Source organism: Delphinus delphis, chromosome 11 (genome assembly GCF_949987515.2).
Source record: "Delphinus delphis chromosome 11, mDelDel1.2, whole genome shotgun sequence".
Classification (NCBI taxonomy): Eukaryota; Metazoa; Chordata; class Mammalia; order Artiodactyla; family Delphinidae; genus Delphinus; species Delphinus delphis.
Window position 1 is genome coordinate 98258189 of NC_082693.1, and position 16531 is coordinate 98274719.

The 16531-nt window shown below is 41.5% G+C and overlaps 1 protein-coding gene across 1 annotated transcript in view; it reads left to right on the forward strand.

Annotated features, from left to right (window-relative positions):
• ATXN10 (ataxin 10) overlaps nucleotides 1–16531 on the forward strand; it is a 152956-nt gene that overhangs the window by 27449 nt on the left and 108976 nt on the right. Inside the window, exons 4-5 of the mRNA XM_060025818.1 lie at nucleotides 8685–8781; nucleotides 10977–11135. Of these exons, the coding sequence (XP_059881801.1) occupies nucleotides 8685–8781; nucleotides 10977–11135 (256 nt within the window). The remainder of the gene's footprint in view (nucleotides 1–8684; nucleotides 8782–10976; nucleotides 11136–16531) is intronic.

The window sequence follows — 16531 nt, forward strand, 5'->3', positions numbered from 1 at the left end:
AAGTGTCCCCTTTCTCTCCGGCATCATCCCTTTCCCCTCTTTACTCTGTCATTTCACCAGCGTATAATGTGCTCTCCTGTTTTCCACTTAAAAGTGTCTTCCCTTGACTCTGTGTCCCCCTCGGTCCAGTATCCCTTGTCTTTATCCCACAGCTGCTACAGAAGATTGGTTACTTGGTGTTTACAAAATGTGATGAAAGATTATTTCATCCTTTCTTCTCAGGATTAATTTTCTCTTCACTGAAGCGAATAGATGATCTAGCAAAAAAACCAAAGGAGCACATTTCTGAAACTTCTCATGAACTGGTTTGCCATTGATGAATAAATCAGTTGTTTGGTTGGCGGCTTGGCTGTTCATTGATATCGACCAGTCAGAGGGCGTAGATCTTCATAGACCTGTTTCATGTTAGGTATATTAAGAGTTGTTCACAATTTATGTCGTTGCAGTTATATCAGTTAATACATTTTTTATTGTTACGAGATTCACATCACATAAAATTAACCACTTTGAAGTGAACAATCGAGTAGCATTTAGTGCATTCACAGTATTGTACAGCCACCACCTCTGTCTAACTGGAAACATTCTCATCACCCCAAAAGGAAACCCTGTACCCACTGAGCAGTTGCTTTCCATTTCCCAGTTCCCTGAGCCCCTGGCATCCACCATTCTGCATTCTGTCTCTATGGATTGCCTGTTCTGGATTTTTCATATAAATGGAATCATAGAATTTTGTGACCTTTTTTGTCTGGCTTCTTTCAGTTAGCATAATGTTTTTTGAGGTTCATCCACATTGTATATGTATCAGTGCTTCATTTCTTTTTGTGACTGAATAATATTCCATTGTGTGCATAGAATACATGTTTTGTGTATCCGTTCATTCATTGATGGGCATTTGGGTTGTTTCCACCATGTGGCTCTTGTGCCACTGTTTGGCTGTTAGAATAGTGCTGCTCTGAACATGTGTGTACATATATTTATTTGAGGACCTGTTTTCAGTTCTTTTGCGTGTATACCTAGGAGTGGAATTGTGCGTCAATTTTATATTTAAATTTTAAAGAAACTGCCAGACTTTTCCATAGCAGCTGTTTTATATTTTCACCAACAGTGTACAAGGTTCCAGTTTCTCCACGTCCTTGCTGACATTTGTTTTCCTTTTTTTGGAGTATAGTTATCCTGGTGGGTGTGAAGTGGTATCTCATCGTGGTTTTGATTTGCATTTCCCTAATGACGAATGATGTTGAACATCTTCTCATGTGCCTTTTGGTTATTTGTAAATCTTCTTTGGGGAAATGTCTATTGAAGTCCTTTGTCCAGTTTTTTTTTTTTTTAAGATTTTTTTGACGTGGACCATTTTTAAAGTCTTTATTGAATTTGTTACAATATTGCTTCTGTTTTGTGTTTTGGTTTTTTGGCCGTGAGGCATGTGGGATCTTAGCTCCCTGACCAGGGATCGAACCCGCACCTCCTGCATTGGAAGTGTGGAGTCTTAACCACTGGACTGCCGGGGAAGTGCCCGTTGCCCAGTTTTTTGTTTTTTTTTTTTTTTGCGGTACGCGGGCCTCTCACTGCTGTGGCCTCTCCCGTTGCGGAGCGCAGGCTCAGCGGCCATGGCTTACGGGCCCAGCCGCTCTGCGGCGTGTGGGATCTTCCCGGACCGGGGCACGAACTCGTGTCCCCTGCATCGGCAGGCGGACTCTCAACCACTGTGCCACCCAGGGAAGCCCCCCCTTTGCCCAGTTTTTAATTGGGCTTTTAAATTTTGTTGTCAAGTTGTGAGAGTTATTTATGTATTGTGGATACTAGGAATTATGTTGAACCTGAAGATCCACTTGGGGAGAACTGCCATCTTAATGATATTGAGTCTTCCGGTCCATGAATAGGGAACATCTCTCCATTTATCTGGGTCTTCTTTTTCCATTGTATCAGTTTCAAGTAGATGGCTTGCGTCTGTTGACAGAGTTGGAAGGACACTACTGAGGCAAGAAGGGAAAGTGGAAGTGATACTTCTCACTACCTTCTTGAAAAAGGCAGCCAGTGATATTACTGAATTTTATTTGGAATTCAAGAATGCAACTTTGTTTCAACAATGAAGCTTAAACAAATTTTACAGTATGTTCAAACCTAATAACAAATCTTTTCAAAAGGGTTCTTGTTCCTTGATACAGTGCCTGTACTATCTTTTGACCTTCTCTGTGAGGACCTTACTCTTTGTAGATTTTTAGCAGGGTATCTGTGCCAGTTTTTTGTTACCGCTCTTGAGGTAAGAACTATAATTACGTTGTCAAAATAATATTTAGAGTATTATTTTCAGAGAATAATTGCAGTGGTGTGACGAATATATTATGCTCATCAAATTATATGTAAACATAAGCATGAGTTATTTTAATTGAGTTATTGGTGTTGTTTTTGGCCTTTGTTCTTTTCTAATCTGTAAAAATAATGTTGGGCTTTTTGGGGGCTTTGTAACATTTGCAGTATTTACATAAAGATCACTTGATAAGCTGTTTGGTAAAAGTAAACTGTCATTTGTACTTTGTCTGGAGTTTTCTTTTCTTGTTTCTAGGGCGTCTTTAAACCTTTTCCTTCCCAGAATTATGTTCTGATTCAGAGTGCTAATTTTTAGTTGCCTGATGAATTGTTGGGTTGTTTGGCTTTCAGACCGACTTATATTGTTGGCTTTTTTTGTGTGTTAAATTAAATCTTACAAGGATTTCCGTGTTAATACTCTAAAATACTCAGCAGAAATAGAAATGTCATTTTACACTACGACTTAAGATGAAAATGGAGGTATTATTTTTTATTATGAACATTTTATATAATTTCATTATAGAGTGATTTTTAAAAATGAAAAGAAAAATAATCATTGTATATGCCGGCTACATTAGGCAAACACTTGACTTTTTTCTAGTCATCCTTCAGTATTTGTGTGTATGGCTGTGAATGTGTATTGCAGTTTGTATCCTGCTTTAGTTTAGATTACAATGTGAATTCAGTTTTGAGGTTCTTGGTTCAGCATTTTGTCTTCAGAGTTTTTTATCTCAGTGTTTTGCTTTTTGGCCACAATTTCGCAGCTCTTCTTTGAGCAGCCAGTTGTCGAGTTGCTATGAATAAGTGAATAGCACAGGCACATTACACGCCTCAACCTTTTTCATCTTTACAGCTGCTCTGCCTTTGAGCTATTGGAGCAGCAGCGACAGGCTTTGAAGGGAAGGCCTGGGTTCCGGAAAAGTCTGAGGACAGAGGACCCGAGCTCCGGGCCTGGGTCAGTAGGCCCATCCCTCCCTTCTAGCAAAGCAGGGATCTAGGAGGTTGAAGGTCTTTGGAAGTCCTCTTGCCCTTAAAAACATCTCCTGGTTGCTGCCTGGCCGGGATTTCCGTTAATAGAGCGGGATCTTTCATTTCATCTCAGACTCTCCTGTGGCGCCTTTCCTTGATGAGCTGATTCCTGTTGCTGAGGGAGAGCCACTGCTTGTTTTTGCCTGTCTTGCTTCTGCCACTTGCAGGCTTCATGCCCCAGGCCAGTTACCTGACCTTCTGAGCTTTGGTTACTCTCTGCAAGAGGGGGATAATATTAACCCCGACCCCATACGGCTGTCGCGGGGGTTAGATGACATCTTACAGTTAGAACACAGTGTCTGTCTAGCACCTAGTGAACACTCAGCACATGCTAGTTATCACTGTTATTGTTACCTCATCCCTTGGTTCTTGATGCTTTATTCATGCTGGTCTTTTGTTCCTCAGAAGTGTCTCGCTCTCTGTCCACTCAGGGTCTCATCACATGCTACTCTGTCTGTATGGACTGTCCTGGCCCCAAAGTAACCACTTTGAAAACAGCGAACAGTCGGGTGCAGGCGCTGATCCCTCAGCGTGGGTGCCAGGCAGGGGTGGCTGGGGCCTGGCGCGGAGGGCTGGGGCTGGGGCTTGTCGGGCGCTGGCTTTTAGTTGTGTGACCTGAGGAGGGGGCTGGGCCAGGGGTGGGCGTGCAGGGATTCTCGGTAGCGTCTGTTCACTGCAAAGTGCACAAGTATTTTAAGTATTTACTTACCAGCATCGCATACCCGTGAGAACTGGCTTACTGGTCGCGCTCTTCTCTTGGTGTGTGGGGTCTGGGGCCCTCTCCTGCTGCTGACTTGGGTGACGTGATAAAGATATCTGCCTACTGTGACAATTAAATACGAACTTGTATAAAATAAAGCACTTGGAACCGTACATGTCGCGTTAGTGATTGTCTAATGTTGGGTGTTGTTCTGGTTACGGGGCTGTTGTTACTCGGCTTTGAGCTTAGCCCTCTGTGCTCTGTTTCGTGGTGCAGGGGCTGGGCGTCCAGAAACACATTTCTCCTCCGCTTTCAGTGAGGCTTAGCCAATGAAGGATCTAGTGGGGACCAGGAGGCAGGGGGGGAAAGGGTGACTTGCCCCCTACTCGGGTCTCCCCTGGATGGTTCCCATTCCAGCTTCCTTCCCACTCGGAAAGCCTCCTAGTATTTCCTAGAGACACCACTGTTAGCTGGCCTGGGCCCTTCTTCCACGCGCCAGAGGTGCCAGCGGTAGCCTGGGCAGCCCCTTCCACAGAGGCCCGGGTTCCAGCTCTGCAGAGCCCCTCCAGGCTTCTGGGTTCTCACAACCTTACCCTCTTCCCTTTGTGCCTCCAGTTTGAAGGGTGGTAGGTGGTGGTTTCCTGTAGCCTTAATCTCTGTGTTACCTCAGTGTTGCCTTTTTAGTTGAACTAATTCCATATATTAAATTTTCTTTGTTAAAGAACAGTTTGGTTTCTGTCTGTCTGACTTGGTCCCAACTAATTGAACTGTTCTTGTTTTCTAAGGCTTGTGCTTGATGTCATCTTCTCTCGCTTCCCCTGGGGCCCTCTTTCCCTTCCTCACAACTTCCCTCCCTCCCTCCCTCCCTCCCTTCTCTCCATCTGCTCTGCCAGCTCGGGTACAACCAGGAGACACAAACCGCACTGCAATTTGAACAGGGAAAATTTTAAATAAAGAATTACTAACTATAACAAAGGCTTGAAATAACAGGGGATTGACTACTAAGAAGTAAAGAGAATGCCAAAGAACACAGGAATTGCAGATATAAGGAGCAGCCAGTGCCCCCAGGGCTAAGATGAGTGTCCAGGGAAGAGGCTCCCCTCCCCCAGGCCTGAGATCCAGGCCTGCTTGGAGAGGGCACGGCTGTGGCTCACTGGGTGGTGGTGAAGTCGCCGAGGGGTGGTGTTGGTGGAACTTGATGGAAATCCACCCTCTGGGGTGCAGGGGGGAGTCGTCCACAGAAATCTTCCATGACTTGAAACTGGCTTCAAAGCAACCTGAGGAAGTTCCTAGCTCCTGGACACTGCTGGTTGGTCCTGCTGTGCGAGAGCTCCTCACTGGAGAAGCTGCAGGAGATGAACGCCAGAGAAACAGGAGAAGCATGGCCAGAGGACTACCCAGAACCAGGAAGAGAAAAACTCCGCTCCCTCCAGCCCTCCAGTGCCCCTCCAGCGCCTCTACCCACGAGGCTGTACGTGCCAGCTGACAAAGGAGACCTTCAAAGGCCCACCTTTATGTTTGCAGAGCAGGCAGCGAAGCTAAGAAGCAGTGATTGATAACTGGTGCTCAGTCAAGAGTAATTTAAATGCGGTCTGTTCACAGATGCAAAGAACTTGAGAGAACCTTTAGTTCCTAATGCATTACATTCTCACAAACACTTTGTCATTTTCTAATTTTTGCCAGTGCGGTGGTTGTGTAGTACAATCTTGTGGTTTTCCCGTGGGTTTGAGTGCTTTTTCTTTTGTGTGTGTGTGTGTGTGTGTGTATACATATATGTGTGTGTGTGTATGTATGTATGTACTGGGTGGGCCAAAAGGTTTCTTCGGTTTCTTCCGTACAGTGGCGGTAGTGGCACTCAGTTGTCTTTAACTTCATTCAAAACAATTTTGTTAAATTGTAGGTGACAGCTGTCATATCAGCATGCATTTAAAAAAAGTCTTATCAAAATTGGTGAATTTTTGTGTTTTAATATCGAAGATGGAAGAAAAAAAGCAACATTTTTGGCATATTATGCTTTATTCTTTCAAGAAAGGTAAAAACGCAACGGAAACGCAAAAGATTTTGTGCAATGTATGGAGAAGGTGCTTTGACTGATCAAATGTGTCAGAAGTGGTTTACGAAGTTTCATGCTGGAGATTTCTCGCTGGACGATGCTCCACAGTCGGGTAAACCAGTTGAAGTTGATAGCGATCAAATCGAGACATTAATCGAGAGCAGTGAAGGTTATACCATGCGGGAGATAGCCGACATACTCAGAATATCCAAGTCAAGCAATGAAAATCACTTGCACCAGCTTGGTTATGTTAATTGCTTTGATGTTTGGGTTCCACATAAGTTTAAGTGGGGAAAAAAATCTTCTTGACCATATTTCCTCATGCAATTCTCTACTTAAACATAATGAAAATGTTTCAGGTTTTTTTGCCACATTGTGTGGCATGCAGAACTTTCCCAACCAGAGATCGAACCTGTGTCATCTGCATTGGAAGCGTGGAGTCTTAACCAGTGGACCACCAGGGATGTTCAAACGTTCCATTTTTAAAACAAATTGTGATGGGCGATGAAAAGTGGATACTGTACAATAATGTGGAACGGAAGAGATCGTGGGGCAAGCGAAATGAACCACCACCAACCACACCAAAGGCTGCTCTTCATCCAAAGAAGGTGATGTGTATACGGTGGCATCGGAAGGGAGTCCTCTATTATAAGCTCCTTGTGGAAAACCAAATGATTAATTCCAACAAGTACTGCTCCCAATTAGACCAACTGAAAGCAGCACTCAACAAAAAGTATCTGGAATTAGTCAACAGAAAATGCATAATCTTCCATCAGGTTAATGGAAGAGCGCACATTTCTTTGATGATCAGGAAAAACCGTTACAGCTTGGCTGGGAAGTTCTGATTCATCTGCCATATTCACCAGACATTGCACCTTCAGATTTCCACTTATTTAGGTCTTTACAAACTTCTCTTAATGGAAAAAATTTCAATTCCCTGGAAGACTGTAAAAGGCACCTGGAACAGTTCTTTGCTCAAAAAGCTAAAGTTTTGGGAAGATGGAATTATGAAGTTGCCTGAAAAATGGCAGAAGGTAGTGGAACAAAAGGGTGAATATGTTCAATAAAATTCTTGGTGAAAATGAAACATGTGTCTTTTATATTTACCTAAAAACCGAAGGCACTTTTTGGCCAACCCAATACATACATACATATATATATATATATATATATATATATATATATATATATATTCTGTGGAGATTTGGACAAATGTACAAGGACATGTATCCATCACTGTAATATCATACAGAGAAGTTTCACTGCCCTAAAAATCCTCTGTGCTCCACCTGTTCACACCGCCTCCTGTGCCCCAGCCCCTGGCAACCACCAATCTTTTCACTGCCTCCATAGTTTTGCCTTTTCCAGAATGTCATAGAGCTGGAGTCATACAGTTTGTAGCCTTTTCAGGTTGGCTTTTCATTTGGTAATACGCATTTAATGTTCCTTTTCATGGCTTGATGACTCATTTCTTTTTAGTGCTGAGTAATATTCCACTGTCTGGACGGACCACAGTTTATCCATCTAATGAAGGACATCTTGGTTGCTTCCAAGTTTTGGCAGTTATGAATAAAGCTGCTATAAACATTCATGTGCAGGGTTTTGTGTGGGCATAAGTTTTCAGTTACTTTGGGTAAATACCAAGGAGTGTGATTGTTGGATTGTATGCTAAGAGTATGTTTAGTTTTGTAAGAACCACCAAACCGTCTCCCAAAGTGGCTGCACCATTCTGCGTTCCCACCTGCAGTGGATGAGAGTTCCTGTTGCTCTGCATCCTCACCTGCATTTGTTGTCAGCATTCTGGATTTTGTCCAGTATTCTGCGGTTTTATTTGGTGAAATAGTCTAAATGTGTCCACTAGGTTGTTATTAAATCTTACTTAAATCTTCTAAATATGCTGATTGTTTTGTCTGCTTATTTTATAATTTACTGGAAAGGTATATTATCATTGCCGAATTTAATTGTGGGTTTTTCTCTTCCCTCTATACTTTTGTCAGTTTTTCTTTAATATATATTTGAGACCATGTTATTAGGTGATTCCAATTTAAAATTATACCTTTCTGTGAATTAAGTAATTCTGAAATGACTTTAAAAAAATTTCCAATAATACTTTTTGCCTTAAAGTTTATTATGTCTGGTTTTAAGTGGTTGTATGACTCCCTTTGTAGGCTGGTATTTGCCTCGTATATCTTTTCACCATTCTTTAACTTTCAGTGCTTCGATAGCCTTATATTTTACATGTCTTGTTTTAAATTGTCTATTGTTAGATTTTAAAAGATCCAGTCTAAGAGCAACTGTCTTTCAATTGGAACACATATTCCAATGATATTTAATGTGATTACAGGTATATTTGTGTCTACAGTTACAAGGTTTTAAAGAAGTTAATTAATTTTGTATAAGTACATTGTTTTGGTAAGGCATTTTAATACTAACGTCATACCCAAAGTTTCATTGTGGTGAGAGACTTTTATAGTTAAAAGAAGCAAACAAACTTCCTGTTTAATAACGTGGAGTATTTCTAACTAAGATGTATTTATTTGGTGTTTTGAAAAATTCTTTTAATCATGTATCTTTTTTGCCTTTATAAATCCTCAGCTTTTCGCTGTGGCCTGCAGTTTTTAGGCAATATTGCCTCACGGAATGAAGATTCCCAGTCTATTGTTTGGATGCATGCTTTCCCAGAACTCTTTTTGTGAGTATATTGATAGAGTTTTTCTGACTTCTGAAAAGATTGTGGTTATATCAATTCCCAAACAGGAGAAACTAACCTTTGGTAACAGAACTCAGGACAGCAGGTGCTCTTGGTGGGTAGTGGCGGGTTTAGTACTGGCTGGGAGAGGGCACGAGGTAGACTTCTGTATCTTGATCTGCGTGGTGGTCACGTAGGTATATACACATCTCATTTGGCTGTACACATAAGGTTTATGCCCTTCATTGTATGTCAGTTTTTACTTTAAGTAAATAAAAGTTTTGGTTAAAGTAAGGAATGCTGTTAAGGACACATTTTTTATAAGAGAAAAGCCATAAAATATTGAAGCATGGGCAATGAATTAATCATGTGTTTATTAATTGAGCATTTCTTATATGCTCGGCACAATGCTATATGTTTTGGTAGGTATGGAGAAGTATAAGATGTGGATAACCAATCTGTTTATGTAGATTGATTTATGGTGTACTTTCCCTGGTGATTTGCTACTGTGTTTTGACCAGCTGTGTTCATAAGAAATGGAGCATGGAGATGAAAGGTGAGCAGGTGATGGAGGAAGGATAGGTAATAGGAAAGGCCCCATCCTGGGGCAGGAGGCCTGGCTTCTAATCCAGGTTCTGTTGCCAACCAATGGGGTAACTTTGGTGGTGGCAACAATATAAGCAGCAGAGCAGCTGTCGTTTGAATGTCCAGAGCTGGGTCTTTTCTGTATATTTCCCGTCCTTTACCTTTTGCCCTGTGGGGCAAGTGGTACTGTCCCCATTTGGACAAATGAGGGAACTGACACTTACCACTGGTAAATGGCGTAGCTGGAACCGGAACCCCATGCTGCCCTCTGGATCCGAAGCCTACCCTCTTTAAATACCAGCTGCCTAAGTTCTGTGCTGCCTTCCCTGGTTGTATAGGTTTTCTGGGCTCATCTGTATGGTGTAAGGATCAGATAAACGCTAATGTTATCCCTAGCTCACTGAGCCTGTAACCGGTTCTCAAATTCCTGCAGATAATTAGAGTTGAAGGCATAAAATCTTTACGGTTAATAATAATTGAGCTTAGGTTGGAAGGAAAGAATTGTGGAATTCAAGCTGTAGAAATAAAAATTACTTATTTTTGAGAATTCATTCCTTTCAAACATTTTGAATACCTCATCTCTGCCAGGTTCTGAGCTAGAGGAGTAGAATAAGGGTAACTTAGATATGTTCACCACTCCCCCAAAGCCCGTGCTATAAGCATGTTGTAGTGTAAGAACTGATGTATTAATAACACAGGTGAATCCAGGTGTCAGGGACACAGAGGAGAGGCCCTGAACACGGCCGTCAGAGGCGTTTACTTGGCAGTTACGTGGTGGTTTTACATTCGTTATCAAATCTGATCCTCACGGAAGCCCTCTGAGACAGGCCAGGGAGGTCTCGTTATTATATTCCACGTTTATGTCAGGAGACACACCGAAAGAGGTTACGTGACTTCACTCTATATGTGTTTGTGAGACAGATACAACCAAATTTGAATTCAGCTTTGGCAGGTACTGGCTTTGTGCCTTTGGGCAAGTAAAGTCAACACATTCTTCATCTATAATAAAGGATAAAACCTCCTCCAGAAGAGTATTATGAAGTTTAAATGAAAGAAAAAAAAATCCTGCCATAGTGCATAACCCATAATGTAATTGAAAATTGATAAATTAGTGACCTTTCTAAGATCACATAGCTGATAGGTGGGTGAACCGGGAGTTACACGGAGGCTTTTGACTCCAAATTTTATTTCTTGCCAATATATCATCTTTCCCTTAAACATTCTGTCCCTCAGACTGTTAAAGAAATGTCTGTAGTCATTGAAGTATCATCTTACGCCTTTTGATTTTTTTCCTAACAAGAATGAACATTTTAATGCTTTACGAATGTAATCATTTTACCTTTTTCTTTAATCAGATGCTATTTGCTTTCTGCCTCTGACTCATAAGTGAACTGCCGCTTTTGTATTGGGTTCTCTGTGTCGTGACTAATTTTCAATTTGCTGTTTTTGCCATAAATTATGTACTTGTTTAAAAGTGTTGTAATTCTTCATTAAATCCTTAAAAATATCGTATATACTGAACTTGTTAATGGGATTATTACTATTTATGAGTTATAATCATGTTTTATCATGCTGCTAAGTTGGGCTAACACCCTGATTTCTTTATTTGGAAGGTCTTGCTTAAATCATCCAGACAAAAAAATTGTTGCCTACTCATCAATGATTTTGTTCACATCCCTTAATTCTGAAAGAATGAAGGAGCTGGAAGAAAACCTCAATATTGCGATTGATGTCATAGAAGCTCACCAGAAGCAGCCTGAATCGGAATGGCCGTGAGTATCTTGTTAGAAATGTGGCTGCTTAAACATCCTGACATCGCTTTCCTGGTAGAGGTTTTAAGTAAAAGTTTGAATTATAACAATTGAACAGTAAGTTTAAGCTTAACATATGTTGAAAAACTAGGAAAAGATCCCGTTTCTAGCCTTTCTTGTTTGTAAATAAATATGTGCTTCTCTGATGTCCTTTCTATTCTGACTTCTGCTTTGGATGGAGTATATTTTTGATCCTCTCCCAAGATAATTTGTTCTATTTTCCATAAAGCTGGAGTATTACTTACAGGCCCTAAATGTCTTTGTGGCATTTTATGTTTCTGATTAGTGGGACCCCACCTCCCTCATAAAATATTACCACAAAATTTCTGCATTTACAGAAATAGTAATTCTGCAAAAGAATTTAATTACAAATTTAAAGTTTATAGCTTAGAAAATATTAAACGTGACTGAGACTCTTCTTGTTATAAAGGTCTTTATCTTTGGTTCTTCCCTTGAGCAGATATAGGGTAAGAAAGTCAACACAATGAATTCTGAGTGAAAGTTGAGAATTTGCTTGTAACTTCGTGCAGCCCCTGGAATGGAAAGTATATTATATTTAGAAAAACAGTCCCAGCAACTAACATATAAAAACTCATGCATAATTGACAGCCATTTAAATGACCATTTTTGAGTTGCAAGAAAAAAATCTCCCTGTCACTGGCATTCCGTCATCATTGCCCTGTGTATCTAATATTATTTGCCACCAGGATTATACACTCAATGTTACGCCATAAGGTGGTGTAGCAAAGAATTCCGGTTGTCTGTATGGATGTCCAGTCAGAACGCTTTTCTTCTGCCTGTATTGTAAACTGTGAGAGACAGTTCTTATCCTTTAAACAGTGCCAAAGTAAAAATGCTGCTATCTTTACTCACTAGTAGATGTTTACTATTTGTTGAATGAAAGAAAGAATAAATGGGTTTTACTCCTCATTGGTTTGACCTGAAAGCAGCATGAAGAACCAGACCCTAGCTCAAGGTTTAAGTTCACCCGAACTTCTTTCCAGAGAGGCTGCCGGAGCAGAAGTACCTGGGGAGCATCCCAGGAGGCACCACAGAAGTCAGGAAACTGAGCATTTGTTTTGATTTTTAGGTGAATGAGAAACCTTAACTAAGGCACTGAACTTCTGTGGGCCTCTTCTTCCTTATTTCTAAAATGAAAGAATTGATTTAGGTTAGAAGTTTCCAGACTTCTGAATTTCGTGTCCCATATGTTATTTTAAAGGCATGTGGACATGGTTACAAACTCACTGGAATGGTTGGTTTGGCACAAGGACTGTTGGGTAGCGACACTGCCTGTCTTGCTGTCTACCTGTCTGAGCTTGAATGGCAGTACCTTAAGATGTCATTCTTGCCCTTTGCTCTGATGACTTTACCTTTTTAATTATATTTGGTTAAAGCGAACGAGCCAGTATTCAGTTCTGGTGACTTTTAAAGCATATGGTTTTGCATTTGACTGGTTACCTGGTGAGCACAAGCTTGACGTCATTGCCAATCAGTACTTATCTGAATAACTCAAAAGTGCAAAGGAATGCTTAGGAGACTTACCTGGAAAATGAATAGTCCATCTGCACCTCTGTGGGTACCCAGAGTTTTTCCTGGGTTGATCCTGCACATCCGGGAGCTGCCTGTCTGTACTTCCCTGGTTTGGGGCCTGGCTTACACTGAGGAGTAGTGCCCAAGTGGCTTTGCTCTATCTTATTGAGGGCCCACCGTGAGACATTGCTGAGAGCACTGCCCGCCGTGTCACAAGACAAGGGGCTCTGGTTTCTCTGCAAAGACTAATTGCTCTTTTCATGAGGGATCTGATTTGCTTTTATCTTGGAAAACCCGTGGATTAGAAACTATTCCTGCTTTGTGCAGGCTTCTAGGAAATTCAGAAAACATGCAGATGCTTGCTCCAAACATTAATTAATTAATTCAGTAATTATTGATGGAGTTCTTGAAGTGTACCAGGTACTGTTCATGGCACTGGAGATTCAAAATTAATAAGACGTTACGTTTTAGTGAGAGACAGATAATGAACCTAAAACCCCAAATAAATGTATAACAAATATCAGATAAATTGGAAGAAAAATACACAGAATGTGTACTGAGCTGTCCCTTAGAATGGTACTTGACTCATAGTAAACGCTGTATAGTATTAGCTAGTATTTTATTAGTAGTAATACAAACATGATTGGTACGGAAGACAGACAGTGGAAAAAACAAGAATCAATGTTGGATTTTTTTTTTTTTTTTGGGGGGGCCATGGCATGCGGGACCCCTGCAGTGGAAGCACGGGGTCCTAACCACTGGACCGCCAGGGAATTCCCATGTTGAATCTTTTTTTTTTTTTTCTTTTTTTGCCATAAGCGGGCCTCTCACTGTTGTGGCCTCTCCCGTTGCGGAGCACAGGCTCTGGACGCGCAGGCTCAGGGGCCATGGCTTATGGGCCTAGCCGCTCCGGGGCACGTGGGATCTTCCCGGACCGGGGCACGAACCCGTGTCCCCTGCATTGGCAGGCGGACTCTCAACCACTGCGCCACCAGGGAAGCCCCTGAATCTTGATTAAGTACTCTGGTGAGGTGAGGTGACGCAGAGTAACTTTGTGCTACTTTAAAATTTGGAGGTCAAGGAAACCTTTCCCGAGTTGGTGACATTTGAACCGAGAACTGGGTAGCCAGTCATTGGAAGATCTGTGGGTAGAGGTGGAGACAGATTGGGAAGAACAGTCCCAGCAGTGAATACACAGGATGCAAAGACCCCAAGGCAGAGGCCTCTGTCGCAGGACTAGGGAGACCAGGGTTTGGACAGTGTAGTGGGTGAAGGGGTACCTGGAGGCCAGTGATGTGGGGCTTTGTGAACCAGGAAAAGGCGATCGTTTTACTCCTTGCCATGAGAGGCGATTGGGGAGTTTTAAGCAGTGTATGGAACGACCTGGTCTGTGTTAGTTAGTTAGTTAGTTAGTTATACATACTTATTTATTTTTGGCTGCGTTGGGTCTTTGTTGCGGTGCGCAGGTGTCTCATTGCGGTGGCTTCTCTTGCTACGGGGCACGGGCTGTAGGCGCGTGGGCTTCAGTAGTTGTGGCGCACGGGCTCAGTAGTTGTGGCTCGCGGGCTCTAGAGCTCAGGCTCGGTAGTTGTGGCGCACGGGCTTAGTTGCTCTGCAGTATGTGGGATCTTCCCTGACCAGGGCTTGAATCCATGTGCCCTGCGCTGGCAGACGGATTCTTAACCACTGAGCCACCAGGGAAGTCCCTGATCTGTGTTTCAAAGGCTCCCTCTGATTGCTGGACTGAGGTTGAGCTGTGGGGAGGGGAGAGGGAGGAATGGAGGCTGGGCTGCCTGTTAGGAGGCAGTTGTAGTTGTCAGGAGGCCAGGGTGGCTTAGATGAGGGTCGTCGCAGTGGGATGAAGAGAGATGAATAGATTGCGTGTGCTCTGCAGGCGGAGCTGGTGAGGCTTATTATGGATTCGATTTTGGGGGTGAGGTGGGAGAGAGGAAGGCAAGGGTGGGAGCTGGGTTTTTGGCTCGTTTGAGTGAGGTGGGTGGAACAGTTTGGGGTGGGGCTAGGGGACATCAGGAGTTCGTTTTGACTGCGTTAAGTTTGAGGTGCCTTCTCTACATCTGAGTGGAGCTGTCCTGCGGCCTTGTTGACACGTATGTCATCCTGCATATGGGCAAGTATGATTGTAGGATAAATTCACGATTCGCAGTTACTCGCAGAGAATGTCTTTTATAATTTTGACAGACACTTCCAAGTTGTCCTTCATAGATGTTATACTAGTATATACTTCCCTTGGCAAATTTTGAGAGTAGTACCTGGTTTCCTTTATCATTGCTAACAGAGTGTGCTATCAAAATTTTGGATTTGCCAGTTCTGCCAAGGTTTAAAATAGTATCATTGTGTAGTTTTATTTTGTATTTTTCTTGTTATGAGGTTGAGCATCATTTTATATATTGAGGAGTCTAATTTTCTTTTATGTACATTCTCATTTTCTTCACCCATTTTTCTATTAGGATGGCAGTCTTTTCTATATATGTAGGAATATTTTTTAAATTAAGGATATTAGTCCTTTGTATGAAATAAAATCCAAATTTTTTTCTCCCTTTTTTGTCTTTGACTTTGCTTCTGGCACTTTTCTTCATGTAAAGTTTTTGATATTTTAGTAGATGAAATTGCCGGTCTTTTTTAATGTCTTAAGATTTTTGATAATAGCTATAAAGGCCTTTTCTCCACTTAGGTTTTCTTCCAGTACTGTATCATTTCAGTTTTGATGTTTAAGTGTTTGATCTGCTTGGAATTTATCTTGGTATAAAGGTCCCAGTATATGGACCTACTTTCATTTAGCTCCAGGTAATGCTGGTGGTCACAGCGACAGCACCGTAGTGGATCTTTCCTTTGTCTCTGCCCCATTCCCTGCACCCTTGACCACCCCTGTGTGTGGAAAACGTTTTCAATTCAAGTTCCACTTCTTCACCACATATTACAGCATGTAGAATAACTCTGTCCTTCACTGAGTGTGTCTCAGTCTGCTAATTAGGCCATAAGGATTTTATAAAAATATTGATCAGAATACAGTTACCATGCATTTTTTAGGGTATTTTGTTTGTTTAGGAGGAAATTCTCCAAAGTGCCTTTTATTTGCACAACCTGATTGAGTTGGGTTTGTTGTTTCTTGTCTGAAAAGTGTTTCATATGTTTTGTCTGCTTTTGTAGTTGTTTAAGGTAGGAGGTCAATTGTTCATCTGTTATGCCTGGAATTGGAAGTGATAGTTGGAGATTTTAACACTCACTTTTTAGCCACTGATAGAAGTAGACGAGCATCAGTATAGATGCAGATGATCTCAGTAGTACTGAGATAGGTAGCCACCTTCACGTGAGTCTGGTTTATAGAACATTTTCTCAACACTTGGAAAATTTACTTTCTTTTCAACTGTCTGCATTATATTCACTAAGATAGACCATAGTCTGGGCTATAAAAAGTCTCAATGAATATATGAAAAGGATTGGAAACATACGGAATATGTTCCCTGACCACAATTAGCCTAGAAAACCATAGCAAGATGATCTAGAAAAATTCTGAAGTTTTGGAAATTAGCACATCTAAATAATTGATTTGTCACAAAGGAAATCACAAGGCAAATTAGAAAATCTTTTGAACTGAAGGATAATGAAAGCATAAAATGTGTGGGATAAAGCTAAAGCAGGGTTGGGAGGGTAATTTATAGCTTTAAGTGTTTATGTCAGAAAAGTAGGTCTGAAATCAGGGACTTAAGGTTCTACTTTATGAAGATAGAAAGAGAAGAGTACAGTAAATCCTCAGTAGAAAGAAGAAAATAAAAGGACACAAGTCAATAACATGGAAAACAGAA